The 16,937-nt window shown below is 51.3% G+C and overlaps 2 protein-coding genes across 5 annotated transcripts in view; both read left to right on the top strand.

The window, feature by feature from the left end:
- The first annotated feature begins 710 nt into the window (after positions 1 to 710).
- On the top strand, positions 711 to 4,381 carry LOC142035543 (activated RNA polymerase II transcriptional coactivator p15-like). Its single transcript, XM_075037664.1, has 5 exons — positions 711 to 770; positions 889 to 967; positions 1,269 to 1,385; positions 1,619 to 1,727; positions 3,642 to 4,381. The coding sequence occupies exons 2-5, from the start codon at positions 890 to 892 to the stop codon at positions 3,719 to 3,721; spliced, it is 384 nt and encodes a 127-aa protein (XP_074893765.1). The 5' UTR covers positions 711 to 770; position 889; the 3' UTR covers positions 3,722 to 4,381.
- Positions 4,382 to 9,766: 5,385 nt separating this feature from the next.
- CELF5 (CUGBP Elav-like family member 5) overlaps positions 9,767 to 16,937 on the top strand; it is a 40,127-nt gene continuing 32,956 nt past the window's right edge. For all 4 annotated transcript variants that reach the window (XR_012651913.1, XM_075037657.1, XM_075037658.1 and 1 more), the window contains exon 1: positions 9,767 to 10,124. Coding sequence is in view for 3 of the 4 variants with exons in the window: in XM_075037657.1 (XP_074893758.1) it covers positions 9,836 to 10,124 (289 nt within the window). In the remaining variant the exon portion in view is untranslated. The remainder of the gene's footprint in view (positions 10,125 to 16,937) is intronic.

The following is a 16,937-nucleotide window of genomic DNA, read 5'->3' as shown; positions in this document are numbered from 1 at the left end:
TCAAGCATCGGCTGCCCCACCTTCCCGCGTGTGTTGTAAGGAGCTACAAAGTCAAGTCGAGGTGCATCCCTTGGCCAGCTGGGATGTTCGGCTCTGCTGCAGGCTGTCTGAAGGAGGCCAGGCCGCCCGCTGATGGGGCCCGGGAGCCACCGGGTGAATCTGCCAAGTCCCAGCACCGCCCTTCTCTGCTGTGTCCCCGGTGTTCCCTGACGGTGACTTGGGGCAGGGCAGGCAGCCCAGCCCGCTGCCGGGCTGGTTCCCAGGCGGCCGCTACGCGTTCTGGTGCCCGCCGGCAGTAGAGCCACATCCGCCCCGGGCCGGGCCGGCGCCTGCTCGCTGTGGCTCAGCCCGGCGGCGGCTGCCCGCCCTCGGGAGCAGCGCGGGCCTCCAGGCTCCCTGCCCGGTTCAGCGCGGCGGTGCAGAGCGAGCCGCGCTCTCGCAAACCCGGGCCCCGTCAGGGCCGCCGCACGCCGGAGGCCGCGGCCGGGCCGCCGGCAGGGCGCGGCGCGGGGCGCGGGGGCGGCGCCGCGGCGATTGGCCGGGTGGCGGGAGTGCTGGAGGTGCGGGAGAGCAGGGAGCCGCGGGATTGGCGGGTGGGCGGATGAGGCGGGGCGCGGGGGCGGCGCCGCAGCGATTGGCCGGGTGGCGGGGGTGCTGGAGGTGCGGGAGAGCAGGGAGCCGCGGGATTGGCGGGGGGGCGGGGGGGCGGAGCTCGGCTTTTCGAGAAGGCCGCGGGCCGGCTGCCTGCCGCGGGCGCCGCGCGCCGTCAGGTACGAGCAGAGCCGGCCCTTTCCCCTCCCCTCCCCTCCCCTCCCCTCCCCTGCGCGGGCCCGGCGCTCCCCGTCCGCTCCTGGCCTGAGCGGCGGTGGCGCGCGGCTCTTCCCGCAGGATGCCCAAGGCCAAGGACTTGGCGGGGGCGAGCAGCTCGGAGAGCGGACCGGAGGAGGAGGAGGAGGAGGAGGGGAAGGTACTGCCACCCTGGGGAGAGCCGCCAGCAGGGCTTCCCGGTCGGGTCTCGGTCCCCCGGGCAGGTGGCACACCTTTCCGGCCCACACCGCGGGGCAGTCAGGGCAGGGGCCCGGCGGCGCCCCTTCTCTCCCCCCCCCCGCCGCCAGCAGAGCACCTGGTAGTCGCAGTGTGCCCAGTAGCATGGGTGCCTCGTTTGCGGACCACAACACTGGTGTCCTGTGGAGGCTCAAGGTATGGCCCAGGAGAAGGGCTGTGGCTCCTCAGACCAGGCTGTTCAAACCGGTGATCTCTCTTTCTAGAAAAGAAAGAAAGAAATGTCTTCGAAGTCAGAGAAAAGGCTGAAAACAGAGGCCAAGCCTTCAAAGGTGACAGAAAAACCTCCGGGGCAAGGTAGTGAAGAGGAGGGCATGTTCCAGGTACAGAAGGCAGGGATCTGCTCTAGGAACACATCTTCCTCCTTCTCTTTATACAGGTCTTTCCTCTACCTCCTCTACTTGTAGCAGAGCATTTTTGTAGCTGAGCTGGCTGACTGGGGTGCCTGCTGCTCCCTCGCTAGTCCTCCAGCATGTTGGGTGACCCAGCTGGCCCTATGGGCTGAGGAGCAGCTTGTTGCAGGGCTGGGTTTAACACAGGCTCTGTGTCGCTGCAGATTGGGAAGATGCGTTATGTCAGAGTGTCCTGCTTCAAGGGGAAGGTCCTCGTGGACATCAGGGAGTTTTACGCTGACAAGGAGGGCGACATGAAACCGGGGAGGAAAGGTACAGCCGCGTTCGCTAAGGGGTGGCTGGGGGCCACGCCGGCCTCTCTGCCTTGGCTGCTGGCCCCCCAGCTCAGCCGGTCTCCCTTGGTGGGAGGGAGGGAGAGAGACCTGTGCATGCCACACTGAGGGAGTGGGGAGCTGAGCAAACCACCCGGGACTGTTTAGCGCTTTCTCAGCCTGCGTGGCAACAGCTGAAGAAAAGCACAAAGAACGAGTGAGTGCAAGCCTCCAGTGAGATCTGGAGCTTGGCAGGACTGCTCTGAGAAGCAGTGGAGGAAGCTGCTGTGCAGTTCTCTGGTTCTACCTCTGATCACCAGTCCTTTTGCTGGCTGTTGGCAGGGGCAGAGCTGCAAGGTGGAGGAGGGGAGGCTGGAAACACTGGCTCTGACATTGCTTTCTTGTGTCCTACTGCTAGCTGACAAACTTGTCTTTTGGTACTGGTGATGCCTAGGGCAAAAAGGGTGGCATTTTGTGTGTTCACGCCTAACCTGTAATGGTGGAGCTGTGCTTGGCATGGAGAGCCTCCCCAAAGCAAATCCATCCTGCCCTATCTAGGTGGGGACAGGAAGGTTAAGACCCTTCTGGATCCCTACCAAGACACTCCAATGCTGCTGTGTTAGGTGTTCCTTATTCTTTTGGCAAGGTGTCTGATGACATGTTATAGTGGCACAACTTGGGTGGCCCATCACAGCAGCACTACCTGAGTAGGTGATGCAAGCAAAGGCAGCTGGAGAAGGGAAGACACATTTTTCTCCAGAGTTCTTAAACTGATGTGTCAACACTGAACTTAGGCCTTTTGCTTTGGGACTAGTTCACAGTCCTAGTTCACAGGCCCTGGACTGTTTTCACCTGTCCTGTGTGTTGTGCCCAGCAAAGATTCAGTTCATGTGGGGTTTCTTGAGGAACCTTTTGGTCCTTGCTATAGATTTTTGTGTCAGGGCAGGCAAATTTGTTTCAGCTTGGTTTCCTTCATAACCACTAGGCATGGTTTTCCTTCCAGAAATTAATTTCCTTCAGAGAAGTTACAAGTATAAATTACTCACTTAGAGGGAACTGTGTACCCTGTAATGAAAATGGGAAGCAAAGCCCTCAAGCTTTTCTGTGCCATTGGGTGTAGAGAGGGAAAGGAGCATTGTGGACTCCTTCCAGGCTTGAAAAAGCACACCCACAATGTAAGACATAAGATCTGTCAGTTAAAACAGAGATTTTGAAGAAATGTTTTTCCATTTAAATACTGCCTCTGCTGTTTTTCTTAAGAGTTCTTGGCCCACGATCTTTATCTAGAGAATTTAATAAAGCTTGGGCCCTAGTTCTTTAATGTGATTCTTAACAAAACCAAAAGGAACAAGTTGACAATATCTGGCTGGAATGCACACAGCAATTCCACTACTGCGTGTGTTTTGTAAGGGAGAGGGACAGGACATCAAGACCTTATCTCTGCTGGATCTAAAAAGAGGCCAGTTCTTCTTCTAGTGTTTAAGCCACACTAGTGATTTCTCGTTAGTGGCAGGTTTTTTTAAATAGAGCTAGAGTTGGCATTCTTTCCTTTGGGCAGTTGGAAGGATGGTGTCTTAACCACTGTGTGGAGTAAGGTTCTCCTAGAACTTCCCAGCTCATGTGGGTTGGAATTAGTACTAGGGAATAGACTATAAGGGGCTGTGGGACTCCTGAAAGGCAGTTTGAGCTTATATTCTCATACGGCGCTTCTGTGATAGCGTTGAGTACTTCTTGATATGGATGCTGAAGTGCTGGCACAACTGCCATGCTTAGAAGGCTGCTTCTGTTTCTGGTCTGTGTCTCTGCCTCAGATTCCAACTTTCCCTTCTGTAGCTGCTCTGAAGGAGCCATTCTGGTGTGCTACTTGATGCTTACCCCTTGCCTCCTCTGAAACCTCTCCTTCTGCTGTTTCTAGGGATTGCCTTGTCTGCAGAGCAGTGGAACCAGCTGAAGGAGATTGTTCCTGAGATCGATGCTGCAGTAAAGAAATTATGAGATGAAGAATCTTGGACATCTTCAATCTGTTTCCATTCCCTTACATGCCCTAACAACTATAAAGCCAAGGATTTTCATCTGGAGCCTTCCCCTCCCCTTGCTGGGGTTTCCTTACTGAGGTGGTGGTCATGCTGAAAAGACCAGAGACTCTTTCTGTGTTCAAGAAGTAGCTTGTAATGAGCACCTGGAACTAGTGCCAGTGCTGTGAAGTGAGACTTCAGCACCTCTGGTCTCAAGCATACTTGAGGTCTGTGCTGGTGAGGGAAATGACCCCAACCTGGCTTTCCAGGGGTGGATGGCTTCAGTCTACTTGTGGAGTGCTTTACCTGCTCTACATCTGTTACTGTCCTCCACTTGGTTGACTGTTGAGTAAGATGGTTTGTATACTTCATGTTGGCATCCTCTGTGTTTCCTCCACATGTCATTCTGCCTATTTCAACTACTTTCTGTGTTGGTGAGGGTTCTTTGGTGGTTTTGTTTTGGTGGTTGGTTTTTTTTTTTGAGTGAAGAAAGGGATTATTATACTTTAGCAACTGGTTTGTCTGTAGAGGGTGAATATGCACAATAAATGTGTTTGCATTATAAAAAGGAGAGGCATAGTGTTTCAAAGGCTGGCAGCTCAACTCTTTGTTTCAGGCACCCTTCTTTGTAGGTTGCTGTTGGATTTCCCTTTCAGAAGGAGAGTGCTCTGTAGCGTTTATTCTCATGATATGTTCCCAATAATCCTGCTATACAGAAGCAGTCAGGCAGCGGTCTACTCCAGGTCATGGGAAGGGCAAGCTAGAATGTGAATCATTCAAAGGAACTGGTAATTAGGAGGCCTGTTAAATAGAGGGGAAATTAAAGGCCTAAGGAGGAAAAAGAATATTCCTTTCCCCATGGCAGAGAAAAATGGCGAGCTATGGAAAGAGTGGAGAGGGGATATTTTATGCTTGAGCTCTAAATGGATCCCACTCTGGGATCAGCTGCAGCAAACAGAACTTTCCTCAGCAAGACTTTTCCAGACTTTTCAACAGCTTGCGTCTTCCATCTATTTTTGGTTTTTCTCTTGCCCTGGTTTCCATAGTATCTGAATGCTTCATGCTCTTAAATATATCTGACACTTGCAACACCTTGGTGAAGTAGGAGGTACTAAGGCCCTTGCTCTGTAGAGGTGCTGGGGCTGTCACAGCTCAGAGTTGTTTGGAAGATGTGGGGTGGAGCAGTGAATTGAAACCAGGCTTTCCTAAATGCTGAATTTGTAACTGCTGGATTAACCTTTCACTAGGGATAGCAGGAGGGAAAAAATATCTTTCTTCATACTCTCTTAAAATTTTGAAGGGTTCGGTGCTGTAGCTGCTTGGAGCAGGGGTGGAGATAGGTAGACTTGATGACTGAGGCATTCCCCTCTAATCCTGTTTTCAGCTCTTCTCTATTCAAGTGTCACATTTCTTTCTCTCAAGTAAGTGAGAGAGAGCATGAGGATACTCAACTGTGTCCCAAAGCCAGGTTGCTCATGCTGTAAGCTTATTCCAGTGGAATATTTATAACATAGTGTCTTAATATGGTGTTCAGAGACTGAAGGTAATGGGAAGATAAAGACCTTCCAAAAAAGAAAGAGGTGAAAGAGAAGCAGATGGTGTAGGTATGACCCAAGATGCTAGGGATGCTCAGCCCTTTTATTTTGTCCCAGCCCTGTGGTACTCAGACTAAAAGATGTGACAGAAACAACCATCTCTGTGCATGATGCATGCTCCAGGAGTGTTTGGGGGGCAGAGGGAGAAGCCAGATCAAATCAGCAGAGCTTAGTGTCTTTGCTTATTAAAACTAGGTCCAAACTGAACTTGATCAGCTCAATTGAATATTGCATGGTTCTAGAGCTGATGAGTGGCCACTCCTTAATTGGGAAATGGTGGCCGTGTTCCTTTGTTTTCTGACTAGCTTTCTTTCAAGTGTCGGAAGAAACAGTTTGCAAACAACCCAAACTTTTTGTGTAACAGGGAACAAGGCTTTTTTTTTTTTTTTTTTTTAAATCCTCAAAGAACAGCTGCTCTTGATCAGAAAGATATCTGGAATCTTTAATGTTAATTTCCAATCTACCCACTGCTATAGACAACTTCCAGTCATAAAATCCACAAGCCTTAAAACTTGGTTAATTTTTGGTTTGTTGCAAAGTTAAGATATTAAAAAAAAAAAACAACAAACCCTAATCTTAAATTGGTTGGGATAACACATATCCAGCAAAAGGTAAACAGCAAGGTCTTGGTAAACAAGAGATGATGAAAGCTTATAGGGAATTGTACTCTTTTACACAGAGAGGGTGTTTTAAGCTGTTAATCTGGCTGTCTTGGAGGAGTTTTCTCTGCAGAACCTTTTGCTCCAGACCAGAAACAATCGCATTGTAGGAATGAACTTCTATCTTCTTAAGATACTATACTGTTGCTTGGATATTTTCTGTCAGGACTGTCTTAACTAGTCCTTTGGATGTTCTGCCTGGGGACCAAATAGGTAAGGGAAGGCAGATTGTTTTGAGGGATCCTTGAAAGATCTTCCCCATCTCCCCCCTCCCTTTTTCTTTCCTGGGCTGCTGTGAGGATTTCCTGCCTCAAGTGCTGTCTCCTAGGTGATGTGGAAATTCAGAGCTCCAGCTTTTATATTCTCCATTCCTCGATGCCTTTAGGAGCTGGAAGGAAAGGGCAGGCACTCCTAATGCAAAGTGTATCTTGCTGTTCCTGCATCCTTTGTTTGAGCCCTTCTCAAATTTAGGCCACTGGACTGGACCTCATCACCTTTTATCATAAGCTGCCCCTGTCTAAATCCAAACACTCATATGCCGCAAGAAGCCAGGAAAAGTATAGACGTGTTTAAAGAAAACACCTTTTTTTTTTTTTCACTAGCAAATGTGTCTCTGCAGCAGAGAAACTTCCTGTGTGCACAATCTGGTTTTCTTTTAACAGTTGGGTTTTTTTTTTTCTGAAGCAGCGTCTTGGGTTTAGGCAGAATCTGTTTCTTCATTCTCTGGGAATCATGCATCTGAGCTCTGCTGTGCCCCTTCTAGCTCTCCCTTGCAGCCTCCTCAGTTACAGATGCAACATGTTTCTTCTTCATCTGCAAAGGTGACCTGTCATTTCCATTTTTCACTCTCTCTTGCTGCTATGACTATCTTTCATCTGCCCCTTAATCCTGTTACTGTGGTATATAATTCTCTGTCTGGCTCTGTAAACTCTTTCCAGGTGCTGATTGACAGCTGTTCTATTTTTCATTTACCAGCAGTATTTTCATGTCTGTTTTTCTCTGCTGCAGTCAGGGTGATTATAATATGTCCATTCATGGACTCCTAAAGATACTGGGAGTATCTTTTCTACTAAATAGAAATTTTCTACCTGAGGCACTGGGTCCCTTGAGCTGTAACCTAAGCCTAGAGCAGCTTGTGCTGCAGTGGCTGACATGAAAAAGCAGGCTAGGCATGGAAAGGTTCTTGAAAACATTACTTGCTTAGCCATGATTCATCCAAGGTGAGGTTTGCTGCTGTTGTGATAAAGGTTTCTTGTTTTTAAGATTGCCTTATCTCTTTGCAGCTGTTAAAAATGAAAACAGCTTGACTTGTCATAGGCTTCCCAGCAGATGCATCAGTGGCATCTGACTAGATGGCAGAACCCTGGCTGTGTCTGCAAGAAATGCAGACAGAAAGTTTGATCAGTTTGGGGAGTTCTGGGTGGGGTTTTTTTTGTTGTTGGTTTTTGGTTGGTTTTTTTGGGGGGGGGGGTGGTGAATTTTAGGAGTGGTACCGCCCTCAAACACAAGGCAGCTCTACAGTAAGAGTCTTGAGACATGTTGTAATGGCCCCTTGGTTCAGGCCAGGCTGCAAAAAGCTGAGGGCCTTTGTGAGTCCATTTCAGTGAAAAGCCTGGATGCAAATCGCAGGCTCTTGCACTTCCTGGCCCTGAATAAGTGTTCTGGCAGCTCCACACACAGGTGGGGACAATAGCCAGGGCTGGAGAAAGAAGGGTTGAAATGCTCTGCTGAGCACAGCAGAGAAGAAGAATGAATCCACAGTGCTTTCCTACTGAGGGCCAGCATGTGCCTCTGGTTCTGCAGGGGCATTTGTCATTCTTGCCCATGACTTTAGCCTGGGAGCCAGGTAGGTACTCATACATGAATGGTGAATAATAGTACTCTCAGTTCCTCCCTCTGCTCCCTAGGATTGGGACCCCTCTTCTTACCCTGATAACCCACCCTCTTTTTCCTAACCTTTCCTGCACAGATAACAGCATTGGAACCTGCTGCAAGTATCTCCTGTGGCAGGGGCCTGGAGTCAGACCTCTACCTTTCTGGGTAAAATCAAGCATAACAGATCTGGGTAGTATTTGGCACGGTGCTCTGGGAGGCGAGCTGTGCGAGATAGTGTGCCGGGTATTGCGGGGAGGGGGCAGGAAGGAGGATGGGAATGGGGAGCAGGCAAGAGGGCAGTCTGCTGAATTGGGCTACTGTGTGGGAGCATGGAGCTGTTGTTGTACTGGGTGTGTGTTGGGACTAGGTTCCCCTCCTCCACTCACTGCCTCTGTCTATCTGCAGGATCCAGGGCAAGAGTAGTGGGAGATGGCAGAAAGCTTCTAGTGGAGAGACTAAGCCAGGGGAAGAGAGGCTGGGTTGTGCCTGCACCGCAGTCTTTTGTAAAGCCTCAGGCCTGGCATGCAGAGCTGAGCACCTGGTTCTGCCAAAGCTATCACTGCAAACAATCCAGCAAACACACCCCTTCCCTCCTCCCAACCCGAGGGTGCGGAAGTCCATTCATCTTCAGGGACACCGGGTCAGGATGACAGGATAAAATGTATGGTGTGATGACGAGAGCTGTGCATGCTGCAGAGGACATCCCCTGTGGGACATGCAGGTGGTGTGTGGCCGTGGGCGGCAAAGCGGGGTTGGTCTGCGTCCCTGCAGCTGCGCTGCTGAGGGCAGCTGCTCCTTGTGGAGAATGAGCTTTGGGTGTACCGTGCCTCAGCATCACCCTGGTGTAACGGAGCTGGAGCAGAGAGATGAGACAGCCTGGGCCACCTGGACCGTGCTGCTCCAAGCACTGACATCCTGTGCTGCCTCACATTGTCTGTCAGAACTGGAGAAGCTGGTGGGAGAGCAACCCACACCCTTGCATGAGGAGTGAGATCTAACCCTGGTAGCAGTAATGGCTGCTTCGATGTGGATATGCGACCAGCTTCTGACCATCTGGCACAGTCTGAATGGGACGTAGCTGGAAACGCCTCCGCCAAGGCACAGTTAGGAGGGAGCTGAGCTTTTCAAAAGAAAGGGGGCTTTGCCCACAAGGGCCTGGGGCAGAGGGGCCCGGCCAGGGTTGTAGACCTGGGGCCACATATCACTTCCTATTGCAGCTAGGCCCGCTCCAGGAGCAGTGCTTGTGGCTGTGCTCACTGCCCTGCCACAGTTTCTTCAGTTTGGGGGAGGGCTGTGTTAGAAAATTTTCTCCTGTAAATAATTTCTTTTCCTCCAGACCCTGGTGCTGAGACACTGAGAAAAAGGGGCCAAACGCTGATTTCTGATATGGATGTGGAGGAGCACTCCGCCTTGTCTTTTGTTAGCAGTAGAGCAAGCTCTTATTTTGGAAGAAGCGCTAATGCCTAATTTCCTGACAGCTGATGACAATTTGTCCTTCTGAGATAAGTACCAGGTCCTACAAATAATACCTCCCACCCCCGCTGAGCACACAGGGCCCATTCGTGGGTGCTTAGAGCTCTCCCCCTTGCTCCCAGGGCCTCAGTGTTTCCGGATCTTAGGCCCTAAAAATACCCCTCCTCTCTTGCCTGAGAAAGGCAGGCATTGCATCTCCTCCTCGGCCCTCAGGATGCAGTCGAAGCTGCCTTGCCTCCTCGCCCATGGCTGCAAGCGCTTTCGTGGCTACGGGGGCCCTCTCTCGGGGGCCCCCCACCCCTCCCCACCTTGCCCCTCGTCTGGGGGCCCCTCCGTCCCCCCCGCGCCCCGCCTTGGCCCCGCGCAGTCGCCCGCAGGGGGCGCCGCGGAGCGGCTCTTTGTGGCGCCGCGGCGCCGGCGCTGGCGGCGGGGCCGTTCCCAGCCGCGCTGCCTCCCCCGTCCGCCCGCCCGCAGCCGCGCCGGGCGCGGGGCATGGCCAGACTCACCGAGGGCGAGGCGAGGAGGCAGCCGCCGCCGCCGCCGCTCCCGCCAGCGCCGCAGCCGCCGCGCCCGCCGCGCCGAGCCTCCCCCATGAGCAGCAGCGGCGGCGCGGAGCCCCCCGCACAGCCCGACAGCATGAAGGACCTGGATGCCATCAAGCTCTTCGTGGGGCAGATCCCGCGCAACCTGGAGGAGAAGGACCTCAAGCCGCTCTTCGAGCAGTTCGGCAAGATCTACGAGCTCACCGTGCTCAAGGACCGCTACACCGGCATGCACAAGGGTGAGCCCGGCCCCGCACGGCACGGCCCGCTTCCCGGGGCGCGCACAAAGGGTGGCGGGTCCCGCCGTCCCCCGCCCGCCCTCGGGTCAGGCCACGCGTGACCCACCGCGACGTGCTGCTGCTGCCCCCGCGGCGGGGGCTCGCGCCCCCTGCTCCGCTGCCCGGGAACGGGTTCGTATCGCTGGCGCCCACGGGCGGGGGTGGGCCCCGTGGGCCGGGTGGGGTTCGGCGTCCCTGCGCCGGAGTCCCGCGCAGCCCCGCCGTGCCCGCTGGTAGCTCGCCCGCCCGCCCCGGTCCCGGCACCCCGCTGGTAGCCCGCGGCCTGGCGCCGGTCGCGCCGGTGCGTGGGGTGCTGTGACAAAGGCGCCGATGTGCAGAGTGGGGCAGGCTGAGGCTGCTAAATGGGAGGGCTAAAATGGGAGCCCTCGGCGAGCGGCCGGCCACCCTCTCGGTGGTCTCAGACCTCCTCCCAGGCAGGAAATACGGCGCTACAGTTTTAAAATCCCCCTCACAAAGAATACCGGCCGCAAATCTGCCGTTGCCAGCTGCGTTTGGGATAGATGAGCGGCCTTCTTGATGATAGATGGGGATAGATGAGGGGTCTGTCTTCGCTGAAAGACCTTTTAGCGGATGCTAAAAAGTTTGAGGAGGCTTGTTTAGCTGCGCTTATTGTTGTGTTTGAAAGCTGTATTTTGAAAAGCTGTTGCGTTCAGGATGCCACCTCCCTTCTGTGGAGCGGTTCTAGCCCACCCCCGGCAGGTGTTTGGGATCTTGTGATCACCACAGCTCCAGCCACGAATGGGAATTCGCGGACCCAGTTTGCTGTGAGATCTGAGAGAGTGATCACAGCACCACTCCCTGGCACACTTAGAGCAAGCGGGCAGGGAAGCTACAGTAAGTACCTTGAAAGCTGTCAGTGCTCAGCCTGGGCCTCTGTGCCCTGAAACGGTTCGTGATGGGGTCATGTGTTGGTGTGCACTGGAGGGAGTGTGAGTTGCATTCAGTCCTGATGCCTCTGCTTTCAGATCTAGGAGGAAAGGTAAGAAAAACCTGAGTGCTGTGGCAACTCAAACCATTCTAGACTGAACAGAGAGGGAAGGGAACAACAGAAAAAATAAGTTTATTTTCAAACAAAAGGCCAAATCTAACCTTAACACAAAAGGAAAACACTTCCTCATTGAAGCCTGTGGGAGCTGGGCTGGCTTCAATTTAGGTGAAGAAGTATGTCTGGTTGGGACTTCAGAACCAAAATGCCATATGCTTGTGTGTCTATGTGTGCAAGGGACTGAGTCCAAATCTGCTACCATCTGACAGTGAGTTGCCAGGTTTCAAACCCAGTGAGGAGGAGAATGGGCCCAAGGCAAGACGTGATTGCGCATTTCATTTCAGTTGACATATTAAATATAGACTGTGGTCTGAGGTCAGGTTCCAGGCAGGAGACAGATTCTAGGGATCTGCCACTTAGATATGGAAATTAGAGGGAGTAGCACTGGTATCTATTAGTCAGATCTGTGTGACATTAACTTGCTGCTAAATGCGGGATTCCTGCAGCAAAATAAATATGTCCCTTTGGTTTTGACATTTTTGAGCGGATGCAGGTGCTGGTCAGGGGTTGTTGGTGCTCTGTTCTGTCCAGAAAAGGCCATTGAGATGCGTAGGTTCTTCTGGTGGCTATTGTACAGTCATTTCCACACACCTTCAGTTTCCTCTGCCCCCCTGCCTCCCTCCCCCCCCGCCCTGTTTCGTACAAAGTGAAAGGTTGGGATTCCTTTCCTGGTAGCGTGGGTTTATATGTAGACCCTCAGACTGGTTTGGGAATAGGCAATATACCTCTCCAAAGAAGTTATTCCTCCACAAGGATGGAGCAGGGGGAGGCGAGGGGTTAGTGTGCAGCGAGGAAATTAGATTTACAATCCAGCCAACCCTGACCCCAGCCTTCCCCTCCCATCTTCTCGGGTCTGGCTGCATTGGCTTGGGCTCTATGCGAGAAGGCCAACCTGGTAAGAGTCGCCGCTACTGTTAGCATTAGCAGGCCTGGAGGGTGCCAGACCTGACCCAGAAGCTGCAGCGGCCTGAAGGACTGTCACAGGAGCTGGCCAGGGCTTCAAAGCCCCTGGTCAGGGGAAGGCTTTGGCAAATCTGGATAACCGTGCACTCATTCCTATGCCATACAGAAGCCATAATCTTTCTGGGGCAGTTGTAACAGCAGATTTAGTTTTTTCTCTCCATGTTCCCTGATCTGCAGCGAGATCCAGTTGACAGCTCACATGCGGCTTCCATCTGCTTTTTCCCTTTCTTTCCCTAAATGGGGAGAAGCAGTTGTGAGAGAAGCCAGCGCTGCTGGTAAAGCCCAGCAGCTCTGCTTGCAATGCCTTGCAGCTTGACATGGAGCTGAGCAGCTGCCTCTGCCCCCTGGGAGGGAGGAAGGAAGGGTGGAAAAGGCCTGCCAGGGGCAGGAGGGTGTGAATTGGGCTGCAGAGTCTGAGAACCCAAGAGCTAGCTAGGACTGTCCTGTATGGGTGCTGAGAACTGATGAATTCACTGGAGGCAGAGGAGGATCTTGCAGGCCTGCTAGAACCGTGAGCACTGTTATGAAATGGTTTTGTTAATGCCTGACTATTCATGTTTCAGCGACCCGACTATTGGTAGTTGATACTGTTCCAGCCTCCTAATATTATTCATGAGGCAGTTTTTCTATTTATGTTAATCACAGATACATTTGCATGTTAATGGCAGTGTTTGTCTTAAAGCTAATGTTTTCACGGGAAGAGCAGGGACACATTTGAACAGGCTTTTGGAATGGGTCAGAGGAGACCAAGCAGGGAGAATCAAGTGGAAATTTTTGGCCTCGTGTTCCAGCGTTGGGCAGAAGGGAGTTCCTCCATGAGTGTCAACTATGCTCTCCTGGATGGGTTTCCTAGCAGTGCCTGTGGTAGGGAAAGTGAAGAGATTCTGGAGTGTGAGATACTAAACTGAACTGCAGGAGAATGGCAGGGACAGGAGCAGCCCTCTCACAGGGTGATTGGAGAAGCATACAGTGTGTGGACAGATGGGTGGCTTTTCCAAAGGGCAAGGAGGCGATAACAACCTCAGCCTAACTTGCCTCAGTGGCAGCTGAGTTTTGACTCAGCTCCTGCAGGCTTGTAGATAAGCTCCCTGCTGGAATATTTGATGTGATTTCTAATGCTAGGCTGAATCTAGAGACCCCTCTCCTCTGTAGACTGACAGCCTTTTCTTGCTCAAGGCTTTAGACTGCTGATGTCTGGAGTAATGTTTAGGATCTGAAAGGACTGTAAATCCCAGAGTCAATGTGTGGTTTGTAGGGAGGATCAGGCACAGATTTTTTTTTTTTTTTTTTTTTTTTTTTTTCCCTGCAGTCTCTTGCAAGTGGAACTAGGCTGGGTTCTGCTTACAGGGGGCTGGAAACCGTTCTGGAGCCAGTGGGAGTAGGGTGGTGTCACCCGACACTAAGGGGACATACAGGTTCTTTTAGAGATCCTTGGCAGAATGATGATGGCACTAAGTCATAGTTACACTTAAAGCTTTATTTTCTTAACAGAATTTTATGATTAGTATAGCACAGAATTTATTATTAGAATGGCACAGGATTTCTACAAGCAGAATCACTGTAGTACAATCTAGAAGTGGCATAATACAGAATTTATAATACAACTTAACTTATGATTTATAATCACCTGGACCCCTTGCAGATCAGGTCAGATTTTAATACATGGTTTGCTGTATCAATGGAACAATCATAATCTAGACTTGAAAATCATGTAAAAGGTGACGAGTCATTCAGTCCGCAGAGGAAGCAGATGATGGTGGAGGCATCTGTGGCCACCGGGGGTCACAGCTCTCACTGTTCAGCAGCAGCTCCGGTCCAAGTTCCCCCATTTAGGACTTGTAACAGCTTGATTTTATAGACAGTGCTCTGGGTGCCGTTATGCTTCCCTGTTCTGTGACTGGATCATCAACACCACCTGTTTGGCCAGGTGCCTGGAACCTTCAAGGCCAGCACTTTTTAACACCCTGAGCACTTTTTAACACCATGTCCCATGTCTCAGCAGGCATAACTGACTTGGTGTTAGAAGTGCCCAAAGGGGCATAAGCTTGTTGACCTGAGTTTGTTGTTAACTAAAGCAGGAAGTGTGGAAGTGAGAAAACCTAGTGAGAGTGATGAGTCCCTTTGCACCTCTGTGGATTTCTCCCTGTTGAGTGGATCCCTGGGTGACTCTGTCAGGCTCAAAGATTTAGGAGCCTGAAGAATCCATGACAGACATGGTAAGCAGGGTCCTGTCACAGCATGGAAACCCTTCCTAGCTGGGAAAACGTTGCATTCCTTGAGCCTCTGGTAGTTCTGTAAGCTTCAGGTACCTGGGTGAAGGCAGGGGACAAGGGGAGGCTGTGGAAAATGCCTGGTGCTTCACTTACTTGCTGCATCCTAAGGAGTAGCTGAAGAGTTAGTTTGCAAGAGGTAATGTCTCTCCAGGAAAGAATATTCTTTTTCGCAAATATTTGTTTAGACAATTAGGCTTAGAGTGTACTGTTTCTGCAAAACTCCTTTCTGTATTTCTGACCAGGACTTTGCAAAGAGAATAGAATTGACTCCTGCATCTTACCTCCAAAACATCTGGCTGTGGAGGACAGAAATCATGTTTTCCAAAGGATGTAGCTGACCTTTTTAGCTTCCTCCTTTCCACAGCCAGTACAGCCTCCCAGATTCCTGCCATTTGGGAAGCAGGAATGAGATGAAATAAATGAGCTGAATGTCCTGAAAGCTTAGAGACATGGAGAGCTCAGGGACAGAGCAGTGGACAGGGCTGTCCTGTGCCCATAGGCTTGCTTGTCCCAGTCCAGCCCAGACACAGCCTGTTGTTAGAAGCTGCCCACGTGCTGTTTCATGCTTGAGTGAAGGGAGCGAGTACAAGCTGGCTTCTGTTGAGCAAATATCCACATCCTTGAAAAGCAGAGCAGCAGCAAGGATTGCCTTGGGAGTGAAGCAGGAGATTTGAATGAGGTATCTTCAGGCTCCATAGCTGCAGGATGCGTCTGTCTCCAGAGGCTGCTACCTCTTGGTACAGATACCTGAGCACCTAAAAGATGAACAGTATTTTGGGCTACCTTTGCTGTAGGGAAGAGGAGGACCAGACGGCTCTAGGGAGGGGATTCATGGCACTTTTTTGGATTGGTGCTGGTGGATGTAGGTGTTGCTGGGCTTTACAATTCCCTGATCTGGCATGATGACAGGATCTTGCAAAATAACTCTCTATCCCTGCGTGAGGAGTGTTTCTCCTTTATCCCCACTAAATGGTGCACCTTTGTCCAATCCTCATTTTATCCTTGTCCTCCCATGGGCTGAGGTTTTTGAGCCTGCCATTGTGCATTACCTCAGTTTTGATGTTCCTGAGCACTGAAATTAGGACTCAGGGACTGGGTTTGAGTGCTTAACTCAGCAGGTAGCTTCATGTAGACTTCTATCTTCTATCCTTAGTTTTCTTAGGTTTGATGGCTAATTCTCCTGAGGCAAGGATGGTGTCTCCATTGCACGTGGACACGGTACCAATGCGCTGAAGCTCTCTGTGGAATAAATGGCTTATTTCAAACTCCTGACTTCAGAGTTTTGTGTGCTAAACCTGACCCCGATTGTCTTAGGATGGGTCTCATGTGACTTGCAAAGTAGCAGACTGGAGCAGCAGGTGGAATCAGGGAAGCATCTGTGTTTGGGACTTTGGTGACCAGGCCTCCATATCTGTTAGAAATAGGATTTGGGCTCTCTGGTTATACAGGTGCTTCTGAGGCTTTTCCTGATGCTTGACATCACAGCAGTCTGCAAGAAGAGAGTAAAGCGAAGGGGTGCTTCCCCCTCACAACAGAACTAGCTGCCTTTGCCATGAGAAGTGAAGGTTACCTGCATGCTTCTTGGCCTCACTGCATTTGTTAAATTAACTGGTGATCCCACGTCTGGCCTTGGTGCAGCATTCTCGGTTCAAAACCTGGGCAATAAGGAGTTTTAATTACCTGTTAGAGATATCTAATACTTCTGTGCTGTTCATGGAGGTTTTTTTTCCCTAGCAAGAGCTGTGAGGGCAGATGTGATTTGCTTAGCTCCAGCAATTTATTAGAGCTGGGATGGAAGAAGAGCGTAATCTTGTTGCCATGGGTTGGGATTGTCCCAAGCAGCTGACTTCTGCGTGACCTGAAAGTGTTGTGTATCATGGAGTCACTCTGCGGTGGAGGGGAGTGGTCCAGACAGCCCCTGTCCTGCATCCACCTTTGGATCCATGGAGAGCTGAAGTGGCTTTGGAGTACCCCAAACCAGGCACGAGAAGGTGGGGGCAAAAGAACAGGCCTCTCTGGCTGTAACAATGCATCTGCAGCCCCAGCACAACAATATAGACATGGACATTTAGCAACAAGCTGAAAGGACGCGTCATGCCTTTGCTTAGGATGTGAAATGCCACTGTGAATAGGAGGGGGATGAGTGAGGGGGTCAGATGCATTCTAGCGTTTGAGTCTATTCTCCAGTGCTTTGCCCATCCTCATCTGAAACAACTCAAGTGACGGAGCTCCAGGCACTTCCCTGGGGAGATCATTCCACAGTCCAATAAATCTCTCTCTGCTAGGAAATGTTTCTTGATAACCAGCCAAATTTTTCCTTTGCTTAGTTTCATTTGATTATTCTTAGCATCAGAGCACCCAAAGATGATCCCTCTTCTTCCTGGAGGGGCTACAGTTCCTCCCCTCCTCCCTTGGCTCCAGTTTTAGGCCAAGATGTTGAGTCAAATCTTGACTAAGAATGTCAGGATCTGG

The sequence above is a fragment of the Buteo buteo genome, chromosome 10 (genome assembly GCF_964188355.1).
Source record: "Buteo buteo chromosome 10, bButBut1.hap1.1, whole genome shotgun sequence".
Taxonomy (NCBI): domain Eukaryota; kingdom Metazoa; phylum Chordata; class Aves; order Accipitriformes; family Accipitridae; genus Buteo; species Buteo buteo.
This window is presented reverse-complemented; position numbering and strand designations above follow the sequence as displayed.

What these genes read in the sequence shown, in the direction of transcription:
- LOC142035543 (XM_075037664.1), top strand. Translation starts at nt 890, where the DNA reads ATGCCCAAGGCCAAGGACTTGGCGGGGGCGAGCAGCTCGGAGAGCGGA. An exon ending in AGGAGGAGGAGGAGGGGAAG is followed by an intron (nt 968 to 1,268) that starts GTACTGCCACCC and finishes CTCTCTTTCTAG; the next exon opens with AAAAGAAAGAAAGAAATGTC. An exon ending in CATGAAACCGGGGAGGAAAG is followed by an intron (nt 1,728 to 3,641) that starts GTACAGCCGCGT and finishes TGCTGTTTCTAG; the next exon opens with GGATTGCCTTGTCTGCAGAG.